Raw genomic sequence first — 16335 nt, 5'->3', positions numbered from 1 at the left:
CTGAGGAAAGACTTTTCCTTTTTCTATACAACATGAAAGACACTTCTGAAGCTCATGGATCACAGCAGCAGGGTACTCAGAGTACTTAACAGATAAGCATACTGTAAGAACAATCTAGAAACAAATTTCTCATGAGTTTCATGAAAAGTTAAATAGACCTCAGCGGAGTAATGACTGGCTTACTATTTTCTGTGTTGTTCTATCCAGCTTCACCTGTAGATGCTATACAGTAACGACTCTTTGATGTACAACAACAAAACAATAAACCTATATTCCCACATAAATTTAAAAAATCGTCTTAAAGACAAACATATGAGAGACTATCGCATATCATTACACAATTCAACTGGATGGCAGGTGACTGTCACACGTAACGTGCTCTGCCCCACCTTTGTCCAAAGAAGTGTCATGTGTAAGTGTGCTGGTAAAGCAATGAATAATTTAAAGTCATGAAATGTTATCTGGTTTCTTAAGATAATCATGACACCATTTTACACATCTAAAATAACAGCCGGTCACTCAGACAAGTAAATACATATTACCAAGCTTCTAGGTAACATTTCTTTCTTCGGAGATTTAACATTGATGAATGATCTGAATTGGTTTATCTTTTATCTGGTAAAAACAACAAAGACTAGTTACATTGTAAAATATCATCAGGTTATTAGGCTGATTGCTAGACTAAACAATAGAGACTAATCAGTTTTAAAACATTTGGTCTCTAATAGCTTTTGTTGGGCATTTGTCATATTTTTTATCGACTAAATGTCTTAGGGTTTCCTTGCTTTTTCTTTATTGCCTACATAACATTTCCCTCACAATACCAGCACATTAAGGGTACCCCCTTAACCCCCCTCAACCCCCCACTCCCCACACATTATGATAATATTATTGTCCTTGGCTGTCGCACAGTGTATCCCTGTTGTCAGCTGGGTCCTCTGTCAGCTGTAGTGTCACTTACAAAAGTTGCATACAGACACTCAGACAGCCTGTACATGTCTCCTTATTTTACCAGCCAATGATGTAACGGGACGTGGGCCGACACCCTCCTCACACCCCGGACACACAGCAGCACCGGGACACCATGTTGAGTGTGGAAATGTGATGATACTCTGATTCATAACCGACAGTAACTTGAAATATTGTGACACACAGGGCACAGAACCGATTTGTTTAAATTCCCAACAGACAAAACTCCCTTTTTGTTTTGTTTTTTAACCGCTAAAACCTGCAGTTTAAAATTAGTTGCATAACGTCCACGTGTTGCACAACTCTGAGCCGCGCATTGCTCCAGTCTCTTGCCTCATCTGTCATGGTGGATGAGGGCTACCAAACATGACGTTACGTATCCCTGTGACGTTTCACCGGGCGAGATATTACTTAAGCAACTTTTATCGCTCAGATCACAGGCGAAAACTCATCGGATCAGCAGATAAACCCATCGAGAAGAGAAAAGGTACAGTACATCTGGACGTCTAGGACGAGGTTTGCTGAAAAAAAGTCACTAATCTTACATTGTTGTTCTTACATGAACAGCGTTATGTTAAGTTATTGGCATGCAGTGCTTGAAATGGCTCTGAAGAGGACATCATGGGGATTTGTTCTAAAAATATGTTCAAATATTACAGATAGGATACAGTTTTTCTTTCAAAGAAAACTAAAAATATTATTCTAACCCAGTGTCACATCAATACCCAAACCCTTACACTTAGCCCTACATAGAGTGATAATAATGTAGTTTTAAGTCATTTACATAACCAAAAACTGTTTTGTTTGCAAGCCTGCTGAAAAATACTATAAGTAATTCAGGATATTGTATTGTTTATTATGTTTTGATCAACTTGTCTGACTCTCACAGGCTTCTTGTTAAACAAGTTCTCATTAACAGTGAAATATGCTCACACTGTGTTCATAGATACTAAAAATATTAGAACTGTAATATATATTTATTCTTCTTTCCCTCTTATGTTCAGTAAACACATGGCTCTCAGAAGTTTCACTCGTCTGCTCTCCAACACCCAAAAATGTGTGGCCGTCACTGCGTCCAGAGCCCAGGGCACAGCTGCAGCAGCCCACAAAGGTAGAATTTAAATTATATTATTATTATTATTATTATTATTATTATTATTATTATTATTATTAGTAGTAGTAGTAGTAGTAGTAGTATTTAATTATCTGTATAGAAAGAAATGCCGATCTAAAGATTAGGGTGAGTGACAGTGTGGGAAAATACACAAGTCTTTGGATTTAGGAAACACTGTCTGTACACAGGAGGTGAAAACAGAATTAAGTTGTTTAAATTTGTGTAAGATGATGTGTAATTCATACTTTTATTTTTTTTCCTTTAGATGCTGAAGAAGTCAAAAAACCCGCAAAAGCACGTAAGTAAAATTTCAACGAGTGCAACCTGGTCTGCCCAGGTTCCTCACATGTTCTGTTACAACATGTGACCGTGACATAACTACTGTACGTGTATGTGTGTGCGTATATATATATATATATATGTTTTGACCCTCAGCCAAGGTGCTATTCAACTGGCGGGACGCTCTGGATCTGGAGGGTCAGCTGACAGAGGAGGAGATCATGATCAGAGACTCCTTCCGCGACTACTGCCAGGAAAAGCTCATGCCCCGCATCCTCATGGCCAATAGACATGAACGTGAGCAAAACACACATCATAATCAGAGCATACAGACATATTACATATGGGTCAGACTATATGGACAAACTTCTGCTAAGTTATAATAACATAAAGAAACTTTTTGTGATTTACATATAGTAAAGTCCACTGTTTTTTATATATATATTAAATCTCCTATGATCTACATTAAAGCAATCACCATAGCACAGAATTATTCATTTTCAGGTTTTTCCTCTTTACTCGCTCCATGAGTTGAAACTATTAAAAAATAGAAGAGCTGTTTATTCTTTGGTAAATATTTGACTGTCGATTTCTTTTTCCCTGACATGCACTGTGCTACAGATTTCCACCGTGAGATTGTCTCCGAGATGGGAGAGTTGGGCGTTTTAGGCCCAACTATCAAAGGTAAACAAAGACAAAATCAACATTATCATGTTTTCAAGTTACAGTTCCATCCTAATTCATGCAATGCTGTGCCTTTACATGTGTTTTCTATATGTCCTAATGTCTTTTTTTTCTGCCAGCTTCCTGAAAATACTACATGCTTTTTTGTCATGTCAGGACTTCTTACTGGTTAGGGTTACTTGCAGATATTTACACTGTTTCTGTTTACCGTGCAGGTTACGGCTGTGCAGGCACCAGTTATGTGGCATACGGTTTGATTGCCAGAGAGGTCGAGAGAGTGGACAGCGGGTATCGGTCTGTCATGAGTGTCCAGTCTTCACTGGTCATGCACCCTATCAATGCTTATGGCACAGAGGCCCAGAAGGAGAAGTACCTGCCCAGGCTTGGTGAGGGCGACGTTTTCTGCAGCTGGACATGATATTTCAATGACAAAGCATGATCATGATCCTTTATTCTAATCTATGTGGTGTGTGTCATTATGGTTTTCTTTGCAGCTCGTGGAGAAATCCTGGGCTGCTTTGGTCTGACAGAGCCGAACCACGGCAGTGATCCCAGCAGTATGGAGACCAAGGCCAAGTACAACCCATCCAGTGGTACCTTCTCTATCAGTGGAGCCAAGACCTGGTAAGTAGACAGACACATACATGGAGCTGTCCATTTTTCAAAAGCTGTCCATTAACGTAGAGTGAGACAAATATACAGATGTGGAAGTGAAGTCTGGGATTTTCACTGTTAGATGATGCTGCTTTAGATGATGTTCAGTGGTGTGCCTGATTTAACTTGTCCGTATAATATTTGACTCAGGAAAACATAAAAAAGGAAAAAATAATTTTATTCTACAGCAAGAAAATACAGTACAATAAACTCTCAACTAACCATTTGACTCGTTGGTGTTTGTCTATTAGATTAGTAAAAACAGAACCCTGGAAACTTTGTCAAGATGAAATACCTGAACGCACTGTGGATTCCTCTTATCAACCGATGTTTTCATTTTACTCTCTCTTTCATCTCCTAGGATCACAAATTCCCCCGTGGCAGACATTGCAGTGGTGTGGGCCAAGTGTGAAGATGGCAGGGTGCGGGGTTTCATCTTGGAGCGTGGAATGAAGGGTTTCGCCACCCCCAAGATAGAGGGCAAGTTTTCCCTGAGGGCATCCGCCACTGGCATGATCCTGATGGATGAAGTGGAAGTTCCCCAGGAGAACCTGCTGCCCAACGTCTCTGGCCTGGCTGTAAGTAGCTGCTCTCCCAGATCAACTTCACCTCCATCAAAGCCAAACGGAGTCTATATTTATTTTATTCATTAAAAGAACCCATATATTACTGTGTTTTAATTTATTGTATTTCTTTTGTCATCAACTTTTGTGACCAGGGTCCCTTTGGCTGTCTTAACAACGCCCGGTACGGCATTGCCTGGGGAGCTCTGGGAGCTGCTGAATTCTGCTTCCATGCAGCCAGACAGTATACCCTGGACAGGTACATGATATTCTTTTTGTCCATAGTATGTGTTCACTAAAGTTAAAATCACAGGACTCACCCAGGGTATTTACGGGTCCTGCAAAGTCTTAGAAGGTATTAAAAAGTCTTAAATTTCATTAACAAAGGTCTTGACTATTTGTTTTTCTTGCCATAGACAATAACATTAGTTAGTTATAACCTTTTTCAATGTGGTTGAGGGCTGTCAGGAGACGTCATACATCTATAAGCTACAAGTGAGTGGTGCAGCTGTGCATGCAGGAGGCTGTTCAATGCTTTTTTAATGCAGTTTCAGTCAGTCCCATCACACCCTTTGCCAGCACTGTTGCTAGCTACAGCAACTAGAAAGCTCATTGACTCAAAATAGGCATATTTCAATTTTAGTAAAAATGTAAATCAACACAAATTATTTTTGAACTGGTTAATGCACCAATTTTCTGCATCTTATCTGGGTCCAGGTCATATAAATTGTTATATTAGATTATTATTGTGACATACAACTGGGAAGTACTGACTGGTTTTCTGATATTCTTTGACTGGTATGACTGTGAAAAAGGTATTAAACTGTATTCTATGTGGTATTTTAAAAGGTCTTAAAAAGTCTTAAATTGACTTTGGTGAACTCTTCAGAAACCCCTCATACCAGACAAAATCTAAATCCTGTGAAAAAAAGTGGTAACACTGCCATAGTGTACACGTAGAGAGCCTCACCTAGTTTCAGTTCTAACAGTTTCTGTCCTCCAATCAGAATCCAGTTTGGGGTGCCACTGGCCAGGAACCAGCTGATGCAGAAGAAGATGGCGGACATGCTGACAGAGATCACGATTGGGCTGCAGTCATGTCTGACCCTGGGAAGACTTATTGATGAGAAGAAGTAAGTTGTCTTTTGATGTCTTTAGATTTCTCTTTGACTCCTTCTCTCTTCTGCTAAAAAGACCTTTAATGTGCCTCCTCTCATCATAATAGAGTGGCTCCAGAGATGATATCCATGCTGAAGAGGAATAGCTGTGGAAAGGCTTTGGACATTGCAAGACAGGCCAGAGACATGCTGGGAGGGAACGGCATCGCAGATGAGTACCACATCATCCGTCACGTCATGAATCTGGAGGCCGTCAATACATACGAGGGTAAGAACACGTCAGTGGATACAGCTAATAGTAACATCTATACCTATATCATTTACTAGGAGGTAGATTGGTACCAAGAGTTGACTAATTTAGTGAAGAGTTTCAAACATTAACTGCAGTAATGTACATCCACCACCAGAGGGCAGCAGTGCACAGATTATTACAGGTTGACACAATGATTAAGAGATTTCTTTAAAAACATAATCTATCCATTAATAGTCCAAATCAAAGAAAGCATATGGTTTTAGTAAATAATAAAGAACTATTCCAATTTTTCTATTGTATTTTTTATGCAAAAAACTAAACATGCACGTTTTTTTGTTCTTGTTTTTTTAACAGGAACTCATGATATTCACGCCTTGATCCTGGGCAGAGCCATCACTGGACTGCAGTCTTTCACTGTTGGGAAGTGAAGGTCTTCAGCTGTCTTCCCCTACAAAAAGGACTTGACTTGGAACGTATAGTACTTTGCTAACATCTACCCTCTGAGACACATGACCCTGTTGGGGATTATTATGTGTTGCACTTTAAGGTGCACTTAATCATCTTTGTATGAGGTGTTTTGCCTGATGGAATAAATCTAATATACCTCATCACATCTACTGTATGTGGTTTTAAACCACTGATGTTTGTCATCTCTGGTAAACATTTAAGGTCAATCTAACAAAACATTGGGTCCAACTGAGATATGATATTTGTACATTAAAATGTCAGAAATATTCTTCAGGCATTTATTAGGCATTTAGCATGTAAAAGTTGTTGCATTATGAATTATGTTTTGGTTTTGTGATAATTTAATATGTAAATAAGTAGCTTTGAATGAGTGGGAAGATATGAGTGAGTGTAGTGGAGATGCTCTATGTGCAGATCCTGTAGTGCTGAACTGTGCCCAAATAAAATTCTCAACTATTGTCCTTTTTCATTGTTATCTAGTTATGTCAGTTACTGTGAGAAATCACATACTGGTGCTGACACACCTAAGTTATGGTGAAATACAAGCACTAAAGACACAATGAGGCATAATAACTTGTAACAAATCTAACACTTAAGAGCCAAATATTTCAGTTTATTGTGTTCATTTTAGTAGTATTTACTGAAGCAACAGATACTTCAAAAGAACACTGAATAAACATGGCTTCAACTTTTGTTTTTGCATTCTTTTACTGCAAACATGAGCTGTAGCCTGGACTACTGTTATGGAAACAAAGACGCAGTCAACAGTGTATTCCTGGAAAAACAGGAAGAAGAACAGGAAACAAAAGGAGTAATCTTACCCACTCTAAACATGTGGACAGACAAATTCAACTGGTCTGAACACAGAATAAAATAGCAGACAAAACATTAGCTAGTTTGTCAGGGATCTGATGTCTGACTAATGGCCAGGCCCTCTCTGAGACTGGCCAGCGCTTGATTGGCTTCCAGGAGCTCATTGTTGAGCTTAGTGCAGTTCTCCAGCACCTCCGTCAACTCCTGCAGCTTCACCTGCATCTCATTACTGTTCTCTTCATAGACTGTGTACATGTGCTCCTTCATCTGCTGGCATATCTCTTTCACCTCAGGGAGGACGAAAAAACCTTTTTGTTGCAACTTACAACACTACAAACATATAAAAAAATGAACAAGAAGGAGCTAAAACAAGAGGATACCTTCTCCACTAACTTCTCCTGAAAGCTGTCCATCACTCTCTGGTCACTGGTACGGCTGTCGTTAATCTTTTCGACCAGCTCCTGCACTCTTCTGCTGACATCATCTATGCTGGAGCTGCAACAGATACAAGTAGGTATAGTCATGTTCATCCTGGGACAAGTAGACAGTCCTGCTCAGGATTACACAGCTACTACATTAACTATGACATCAGGAAGGACGGGACTGTACAGGTGATGATATACCTGGTGTGCTGCTCCTGAATCTCAGTCATGCTCACACTTAAGGAAGTCCCTCTTGATGAATCATGGTCTGTGTCTTCTGTCTGTACTTGCCAAGCACAATGAAAGACACTGATATAAAGTTTTCCATTACCACCAGTTGCACAAAGGCAGACTGTAAACATCTATTGTACAAATATGATTTTACAAAGCCCCCAAAAGTCCCCATAAGATTGTTTTTTATCTAGTGATGACCTTGTGGGAACAAGTTATACTGTTTAAGCATCACTAACACGGCACACAATCAATTATATCAGTGCTTTATATATATGTGTTTTTTGATCAGGTCAATTTTTCCATTTACTCATCCTTTTATTCATTTACTGTTGATCAACTACAGAAGTTATTCTAGTCCAGTGGTAGGCAAATAGTGGCCTGTGGGCCAAATCTGGCCTTTCAACAAAAAAAACATTTGGCCCCCTAATGAAAGCTGAAGTTTTCCCTTTTGTAGATTACATCAGATCTTTTACGCAACTCTTCAAAAATCTAAAATATGACCTCTTGAATAAAATGAGAAAAACTCCTGCACACTGTCTCGCTTACTGCTGGAATATTTATGAATATTTATTTTTGGATATTTCGTTCTATATACCTCATGAGGCTCGGACAGACAGAAATGTCGTAACCTAATAAATATTCCAGCAGTAAGCAAGACTGAGCAGGAGGTTTTCTCATTTTTATTCAAGTTGTGCTTTTCTCCAATGAACCTGTCACATATTCAGGTGTGCAGAGACTTTCAAATTCTTAAGGAGAAATAAATATAACTTTGTAACATCTTATAAACTTACCAGATGTATAACACAGTAAATCACATAAATTGGCCTCCCTGACCAGAACAGATTTGTGTCAATAACAGAACTTTGCTTAACCATAAATGGATTGGTCCACTGTTTATTGTGGGAATAACATATTGATAACATTGCTATGCTCATGTTCATGTTTATGAGCCTTTTTTTTTTGCACAGTGAGTATCAACATATGCTGCTGTCACTCTGTTTGTCCTCAACTAATTAAAAGGATTCATGACATCTGCCCTGAAATACAACCTGTTTTATACACTGTGCCTGCACAGTTTAAAAAAAAAAAAAAACATCTTTGGGACTCTAGGAAGTTTCCTTGATTACATGTTACCATTTGTGAGTCTTCATGGCCGTTCTCAGGAGAGGACTGGGAGGTTGAGGGGAGGCTTTCAAAGAACAAGTCCATTCTGGTCTGTTTGACTCTGGAGAACTGAATCTGAGGGTGACAACTGGAGAAATGTAGAAATATACAAATAATTTTACTAAAAAACGATTTAAGTGTCTTCAAACAGAAGTTACTGTTTCTAGGTATAGCTAATATACCATGAGGAAATGGCCAGGTGATAAATCCATCTTACAGCTAATTACAGACACCTTTAGCTTTAGCTAACCCTCTCTAGCTATAAAATGTTAGCCTTGGCGTTGTACTTGCAAAAAAAAAAAAAGTAAGCAGCATGTTCCCAAACAAGTGCTTTATGGTATCTACAGAAACATACATAATAACTTATATCATTAAGCTAGTACTGCTGGTTAAGAGCAACAATATAAGTGAATTTATCTTTATACTTACTGGCTGAGTGTTGTATCCTGCTAGCAACTCCCTTACCTAACGGTTAGCTAAGTGGTTTCCTTTTTATGTTTTTTTTTTTTTGTTTGTTTTTTTAATTTATTGGTGTTTCTGCAGGGTCTTTGGTCTTTCTAAATCGGTGTTAACAAAGATTAAACAGCATTTATCATGTTAGCTAGAATGCTAACACGGAAAACAAAACAAAATAATCAATTGTAACTGTTTTTTGTGTTTTATCTTGCCAGTAAAATAAAGTGTTCAATATGTATGGAAGCCCATTTCCGCCACTTTGATAAAAAAATAAAGATCCTGTAAGTCATTATAATGACTTAGTATTTCAAAATAATGACTTAGTATCTCATAATAATGACTTACTATCTTAAAATAATGACTTAGTATCTCATGATAATGACTTAGTGGCATAATGCCTGTAGATGGCGTTGTTCAGTCATTTTCAAGCTAATTCATGAACTGAAAAACAGTAATAGGAGGAAGATGAAATGAGAATGAATCATAGAATGAAATGGTCTTTAATTGATTTACAGTCCTAAATTTTGATTATTTTAACTGTAGCATTTTTTTTCTTGCTCATGGTAAACTGATTTTCAGTTTTATTGCTATTCCTGCCTATTTGCTGCCTGCTCAGTATTAAGAAGTCTCAAGAAACCAATACTCTAATATGACAGGGGACATCACAGGGTATCATAATTCTGAGTTTTATTCGTTTTTACGGGAGCATTCTTCTCTTATTGACCTTGAAACCTTTCCTCTATTTGTGAAAATGCAAAAAAGGGAGATTTCACTGTTTTTCACATCTAGACTTGGGCTGTGCGATTAATCGAATTTGATTTTTGATTACGATTTTGGCGTCCAATGATTACGAAAACAAGATATTCAAGATAAAACCATTTTTGTTTATTTTTGCTCTCGTTTTGCTTTGTGTTGCAAATCTAGCACACCCCTTTCCTTTACAGTGGTGCATTTTTACTCCTCTCTAAACGCCTCCGTCAGGCGGCTGGCCAACCTGCTTTCACCAGGCTAACTAACAGCTGAAATTTACTGAACCAAAATAGTCTGCATGTTGGCTCCACGGGAAGAAAACAGTGCTCGGTGCTCCGGTTGGATTCAAACGGAGAGCCAGGGCTAGCTGGGAGGCTAGCAGAGCGTGAGCCGAAGCATGACCAGAGGGAAGCACAGCCAGTTAGCCTCTGCTAGCCTCCCAGCTAGCTTCCGTTTGTGTGGAAAAAAGCAGTGAAATCTCCCTTTTTTGCATTGTCACAAATAGAATAAAGGTTTCAAGGTCAATAAGAAAAAAAATGCTCCCGTAAAAATGAATATGGGCTTCCATACTTTGGTGCATATGAGGAATAGTCCTATGCAACTTTTACGCTTAGTTTTTCATTATATGAGGTATTGAGTCATTATTATGAGATACTAAGTCATTATTTTGAGATAGTTTCTCATTATTATGAGATAGTAAGTCATTATTATGAGATACCAAGTCATTATTTTGAGATAGTAAGTCATTATTTTGAGATACTAAGTCATTATTATGAGATGTTAAGTAATTATTTTGAGATACTAAGTCATTATTATGAGATACTAAGTCATTATTATGAGATAGTTTCTCATAATAATGACTTACAGGATTTTTTTTTTCATCACAGTGGCGGAAATGGGCTTCCATAAATATGTAACTGGTTAGCAGCGATGGATTAATTAAGTAGCAACACCACACCGTAAAAGTACTTCATTACAGAGTACAAGTCGTGTAAAAGTGTCAAATTTATTGAAATATCAAAAGAAAAAGTATGAATTATGCAGTCAGTCATAGCCCCATAACAGCTATTTTATGTTATTTTAAATAATTGGATTATTTCTGATACATGAATGTAGTATTCAGATGGCATAATTTCTAAACTTGAATCTGCAAAGATGTCAGATGTAGTGGAGTTAAAAGTACTACTAGTATGCACTGAAATGAAATGTGGTGGAGTAAAAAGTACTAGTATGTACTGAAATGTGGAGTAAAAAGTACTAGTATGTACCGAAAAGAAGTGGAGTAAAAAGTACTAGTATGTAATGAAAAGTAGAAGAGTAAATAGTACTAATGCTGAAATGTAGTGGAGTAAAATGTACTAATATGTACTGAAAAGTAGTGGAGTAAAAAGTATTAGTGTGTAATGAAAAGTAGTGGAGCAAATAGTACTAGTGCTGAAATGTAGTGGGGCAAAATGTACTAGTATGTACTGAAAAGTAGTGGAGTAAAAAGTACTACTAGTATGTACTGAAAAGTAGTGGAGTAAAAAGTACTAGTATGTACTGAAATGTAGGGTAAAAGTGCAAAGTTGCATAAAAATGGAAATACACAAGAAAAACCTTACATTTTACTTCAGTAAATGTACTTATTACTTTGCACCACTGCTTGCTAATATAAAAAACTCACTATTATGTATTTGCTTTTTACAAAGACTGATGAGAAAACAAACCACAAGAAATAACCAATGAAAGACACAAAGAGACAAATCCAGCAGTGGGGACAGGAAGTAATTTCATGATAATTTTTTTGATGACCTCAAAACAACTAAGACATTCTTAGCAAAGATTGTGATTTTTCTTCTTCTTTGTGTGTGTGTGTGTGGGTATAATGTGCGTGAGAATCATAGAGGAGAAAGCACTCACTCGGATTGTTCGTTGAGGATTAAGTAATCTGTGTGGGATGGGATGGGATGGGATGAGGGACTCATTGATCGCTGCTGTGATTGGAAGTGTAATCCCATCCCTTCCTCTCTCTCTGTCTCTCTGTCACCGCCCACAGTCTGGATTATTTCAGCAGGGATGATACAGCACACAACAGAGAGGCAAGGAGACTGTCTGAAACCTTGATGAACTGATGGTAACAACAGGATAACAATGAAAGTGATGAATCGCTGTGTAGGAACATGGTGAACTGCCACTGCAAACGTCTAAACGTGTTTAATCTGGAAGCTGCAATTTGCAACTCGGAAACTTGGTCTTGACAGGTGGGTAAACTTATTCACTGGCCTATTTTTCTTGTCAGAAAAGTAGGTCCTTATACATCAAAAAATAATTGAATTAAATCAGAAGACTTAACCTTGACTCTGCCTCTCTGCATTTAGGTAGTGACACGCCAACAAATTGGGGAGAAATTAACTGTGAATGTGATGGAATAACTGTACACTGGAGGAAGCGGAGGCTCCTGCTCTGGGGAATATGGACAGCTTTAACTACACAGATGGAGGGCAGTCACTGCAGTATTTGGTTCATAATGTGGAGCCTCTGTACAAGGAGTACAAGCCTCCGCCTAGAGACCTCATCCAGCTACCTAAATCTGTAATCTACCTCCTGATGGCCGCCCTGGTCGTGGTCGCTGTGGCTTACGCTATTGTAGGTCACCTCATCAAAGACCTCATGCTGGATATAACAGGTAATCATGTCTGTTAGAGGCAGCAGTTGACTCATCTTATTTGAAGATTACTTATGTGCCAGAACTCCTTTTGACCTCTGTATAACAGTCTGTCAACTTGTGCTGAGATGGAGGTGTTAGTTTGACTGGCTGCATGTGAGAATCATTTCTACAGGTAGAGCAAATGTCTGAGACATTGATACTCACTGATTTTTGACTGAATTAAATAAATATAAGGGCTGCCTCAGTGTTATGCACTTCAACATTCAATTTTGCCATGTCAAATAGAAATGTGACACCATGTTTTGAATTTATATGTAAATGTTATGAATGATGATGTGCGTTTTGCAGAAAAGGTTTACCTGTTGCAGCACAAAGCTATGTTGTTTTTAACAATATTTCTGTGAAAATTTGAAAATTAAATAGAAAAACTAAAAAAGTAATGGTGCTGTAGTATTTCAGTGCACTAGCTGTGAGTGTGGTTTTCCACAGCAGCCACTATATGTTTTTAAAAATTGTTGGGAACTATTGTGCAGTAAATTTCTCAACCTTCTTTCTCTATCTGTCCACAGACTGTTTGCTGGGCCCAGTCGATGAGGACATGAAAAAAGAAGGCGAAGCGGAGGGACTCAGCCCGCTGCACATGCCACCTGCCCTTATCCACTCCCACCCGAATGCCTTCCATGTGTGGGACCAGGACGACGTCATCATCCCCATGACACCCACTGGTGAGGGCCCCGTGAGCAGCCCTCTGATGTCGGTCATCCCATACATACCTTCATTTTTTCCTGCCTCGCTCAACATCAACAGCCCGTCCTACAATCAGCCAATTCCGAAGGAGAGTGACGCGTAATAGAAAGGGTTTTCACATGGTGGATCTCTGTTCATACACATCACATATTTCTACTTTTCCCTCTCTTGCTTTGGTTTTCTTCTTTATTCACTCACTTGGTTTATGAATCTTACCAGCAGCAGCTCCTTGTTTGCACCTTTGAAACACCTTTTTACCTAATTTATTTGTTAAAAGTGAAAAAAAGTTAAACTATTTCTGGGAAAGATCTCATGAAAAATCAGTAATTGTAACACATCCAATAACATTGTAAGACCTGCAGAGATTTGCAGACGATGCTTGAAGACTTTTGATATTTTCCACATCAGACTGGAAACATACAAACGCTTATCAAGGCCAGTCCGGACATTTGGATTGACTTGTGCTAGCTGGACAGCTATGGACAGATGGGCAAGGATACCTGGTGCTGATCTCTTTACCGGATCAAGACGGAAACAAAACTCACATTGTCTCAGATAGAGACTGGGATGTGCAGTGTTTATTTTCCCAATGGATTTGTGCCAAGTTAGCATCGTAATCGCTCTCCTTCTCCTGTCAGACTCAGCTGTCAACATAAAATAATCCAATTTTATTAGTATATATTAGTTTATGATTGGCCATGGTGTGTCTTTAACCTCAGTGAATGACAGATCTAGTCCAAATCTTGTCTTAATGCTTCACTGATTCACTGAGTGATTCTCAAATGTATTATAAGGTATATTTTATGAATATATAGTGTTATGAATACCTGAAGAGATTTGATGAAGAGAGCACATTACAGGACGTTTGTGTTGAATTTTTGTGTTCAATAAAGGTGAAAAATGGTGTCTACCAAGATAATGTTTGCTAACACTTGTGTCTCGGTCTTATTCGAATACTAAAAATATTTCCAGTCCTTAGGCGGATCGGCCTAACATACTTGAGTTAATTCAATTAGTGGAGGGGACCGCTTTAAGGCGACTGTGATACCTTTTATGGACAGGTAGACTATACAAAGAGTTAATTCAATAACACATGGAAGCTGCAAAAATAGAGTGATTACCTCCCCCAAAATACTTTTGGTCACTTAAAAATGACGACAATAAATCAGGAAAAAAATTATTTAAGTATTTTGGCATTTATAGTGCGATAGTAATAGTGTGCGCTAAGGATGTAACTGCACAAGGTCGGCTGCTTTCTCTATTGTTGTTTGTTGCCATCAAAAAACACATGTATTGTTACACAACTAAAAACACTGATTTCAGGGTCCATTTTAAGCAGTATATTGGCTGAAATGCAGAAATCCTGGGATATTAAAAGCACATGAAGGCAGTCACATCACACACCCACACCACACACACATGTTATCCTAGGTTACTTCAGTGGACATTACATAGACTTACATTCATTTCCTGGAGATTTACCCTAATCTTAACCTTAACCTAACATTAACCACTGACCCAAAATCAGTGTTTTACCAATTGTTGGACAAGCCGTCCCCAATTAACTGGTTTTTAGTCTGAAATTTGTCCTCAAGAATAGCCTATTACAGACAACACACACACACACACACACATTTGCACAGTGTCAGCACTGTGTATTCATGTTACATGTCACTATTTGTGTTTCTCATTTTCTCCATTTCTGCACTTAAAACTAAATCGGATATTATCCCACCATTCCTGTCTCTCTCCACACAAACATCACATACCAAGTATTAACTTGATTTTTTTTTTATTTTTTATTTTTTTTTAATTTTGGGAACTCTCATTGAGTTCACATTGCTCATTCCATCTGCAAAGCAGAGTGCCTGTATTCAGTGAGGGATGGAGATTAGGGAGAGAAGATTAGATGAGCAGCTTAGCCTGTAACACAGAGTCCTTTTATTACTTTTGAGCTGTGGAATTAGATAATCGGACAGCAGCAGCCCAATCTGAGTGAACAGACTTCAGAAACCTGCATTGTTATTTTGTTTGTATGAGAGGATTGATTGGATTCAGGCTCTGGTGTGCAGAGACAGCCAACAATGAATTACCTGAAGGAGTGAGGAGCAGAAAGGAGGTGTGGGTTCAGTGATGGACGGGAAAGGGAGAACTCGATGTAGCAAAGTGGGTCTGATTTAAGTGCATTGCAGTATGATTGATTTATGTGTGAGATGTGGGTCTTGCGTGACAGTTGGCTGTTTAGATTATTGGCAGCCTGGGCAGAGGTCTGCATGATGTCGATGCTGGTGTTTTACATGGTGTGATTGACAAAGGGTGGTGGGGAGTCATTAAATTTATTGTATCTAATGGACATGAGCTGATGTTTGCAACAATATGAATGGAAAATGCACAGATGTAGAGTTGACTTTCATCTGTATTGCAGTTGTACAACAGAGTTTGACACTAGAAGGCAAATTTCACATTCATCTGCTGAAGAGTTTCTCTGTGCTCACCTTAAATCTTAGTTTAAGACGTGTATGTACAAGTTGATTTTATGACATCACAACTAGTTTTGAAGCCAGAGAAGTCTAGACATCTGGTGTCCGGCAGTTAAACTTCTGAAATGAAAAAAATATTTGTATATTCATCGAGCAGATGAAATTTAGGTAGAGTTCAATGAACATTTTCATGACCATATCAGACACAAATTATTAATCTAAGTAGAGCATTTTAAATGTCTTCAAAATATATGGAATAAACCCAGTTTTCATGGGCTTTAACACCAATAATATATTGTTGAAAAGTCTCACCCCTTCACATCTCAATGGGTTAGTCAATCGAAAGTTCCCATCTCTCCTAATTGATATCCCATTCTTGCACAGTCATTCCCATGTCTGTGTTGGTAAAACACGTGTTTCAAATAAGTAAAAATAAATCAATCAATCAATCAATCAATCAATCTTTATTTATATAGCGCCATATCACAACAGAAGTCATCTCAAGGCACTTTTCACA

General features: G+C 38.3%; 2 protein-coding genes across 5 annotated transcripts; one reads left to right on the top strand and one right to left on the bottom strand.

Annotated features, from left to right (window-relative positions):
- Positions 1 to 1348: 1348 nt before the first annotated feature.
- LOC121884653 (glutaryl-CoA dehydrogenase, mitochondrial-like) lies at positions 1349 to 6560 on the top strand. Its single transcript, XM_042393588.1, has 12 exons — positions 1349 to 1456; positions 1974 to 2080; positions 2349 to 2381; positions 2519 to 2659; positions 2984 to 3046; positions 3262 to 3432; positions 3541 to 3670; positions 4062 to 4278; positions 4419 to 4522; positions 5271 to 5396; positions 5489 to 5649; positions 5989 to 6560. The coding sequence occupies exons 2-12, from the start codon at positions 1981 to 1983 to the stop codon at positions 6060 to 6062; spliced, it is 1320 nt and encodes a 439-aa protein (XP_042249522.1). The 5' UTR covers positions 1349 to 1456; positions 1974 to 1980; the 3' UTR covers positions 6063 to 6560.
- Positions 6561 to 6694: 134 nt separating this feature from the next.
- Positions 6695 to 9419, bottom strand: syce2 (synaptonemal complex central element protein 2). 4 transcript variants are annotated; one of them, XM_042393609.1, is made up of 5 exons: positions 9165 to 9419; positions 8706 to 8823; positions 7539 to 7618; positions 7296 to 7410; positions 6695 to 7203 (listed from the first exon to the last, which is right to left on the bottom strand). In XM_042393609.1, the coding sequence occupies exons 2-5, from the start codon at positions 8778 to 8780 to the stop codon at positions 7003 to 7005; spliced, it is 471 nt and encodes a 156-aa protein (XP_042249543.1). In that variant the 5' UTR covers positions 8781 to 8823; positions 9165 to 9419; the 3' UTR covers positions 6695 to 7002. The 4 variants fall into 4 exon arrangements, with proteins under 4 accessions (XP_042249543.1, XP_042249551.1, XP_042249534.1 ...); XM_042393617.1 differs by having other exon boundaries at positions 8706 to 8810; XM_042393600.1 differs by lacking the exon at positions 9165 to 9419 and adding an exon at positions 8918 to 8962 and having other exon boundaries at positions 8706 to 8810.
- Positions 9420 to 16335: the final 6916 nt, after the last annotated feature.

This window comes from Thunnus maccoyii, chromosome 2, assembly GCF_910596095.1.
Source record: "Thunnus maccoyii chromosome 2, fThuMac1.1, whole genome shotgun sequence".
Classification (NCBI taxonomy): domain Eukaryota; kingdom Metazoa; phylum Chordata; class Actinopteri; order Scombriformes; family Scombridae; genus Thunnus; species Thunnus maccoyii.
The sequence above is the reverse complement of the archived record's forward strand: the minus strand, read 5'-3'. Positions and strand labels throughout refer to the sequence as shown.

Excerpts from the sequence above, each read along its gene's own strand:
- LOC121884653 (XM_042393588.1), top strand. The coding sequence starts at position 1,981 with ATGGCTCTCAGAAGTTTCACTCGTCTGCTCTCCAACACCCAAAAATGT. Across the intron at positions 2,382-2,518 it reads CAAAAAACCCGCAAAAGCAC|CCAAGGTGCTATTCAACTGG; the intron begins GTAAGTAAAATT and ends TTTGACCCTCAG. Across the intron at positions 3,047-3,261 it reads TTTAGGCCCAACTATCAAAG|GTTACGGCTGTGCAGGCACC; the intron begins GTAAACAAAGAC and ends TTTACCGTGCAG.
- syce2 (XM_042393600.1), bottom strand. The coding sequence starts at position 8,947 with ATGGATTTATCACCTGGCCATTTCCTCATG. Across the intron at positions 7,411-7,538 it reads ATTCAGGAGCAGCACACCAG|CTCCAGCATAGATGATGTCA; the intron begins GTATATCATCAC and ends TATCTGTTGCAG. Across the intron at positions 7,204-7,295 it reads AGGAGAAGTTAGTGGAGAAG|GTGAAAGAGATATGCCAGCA; the intron begins GTATCCTCTTGT and ends GTCCTCCCTGAG.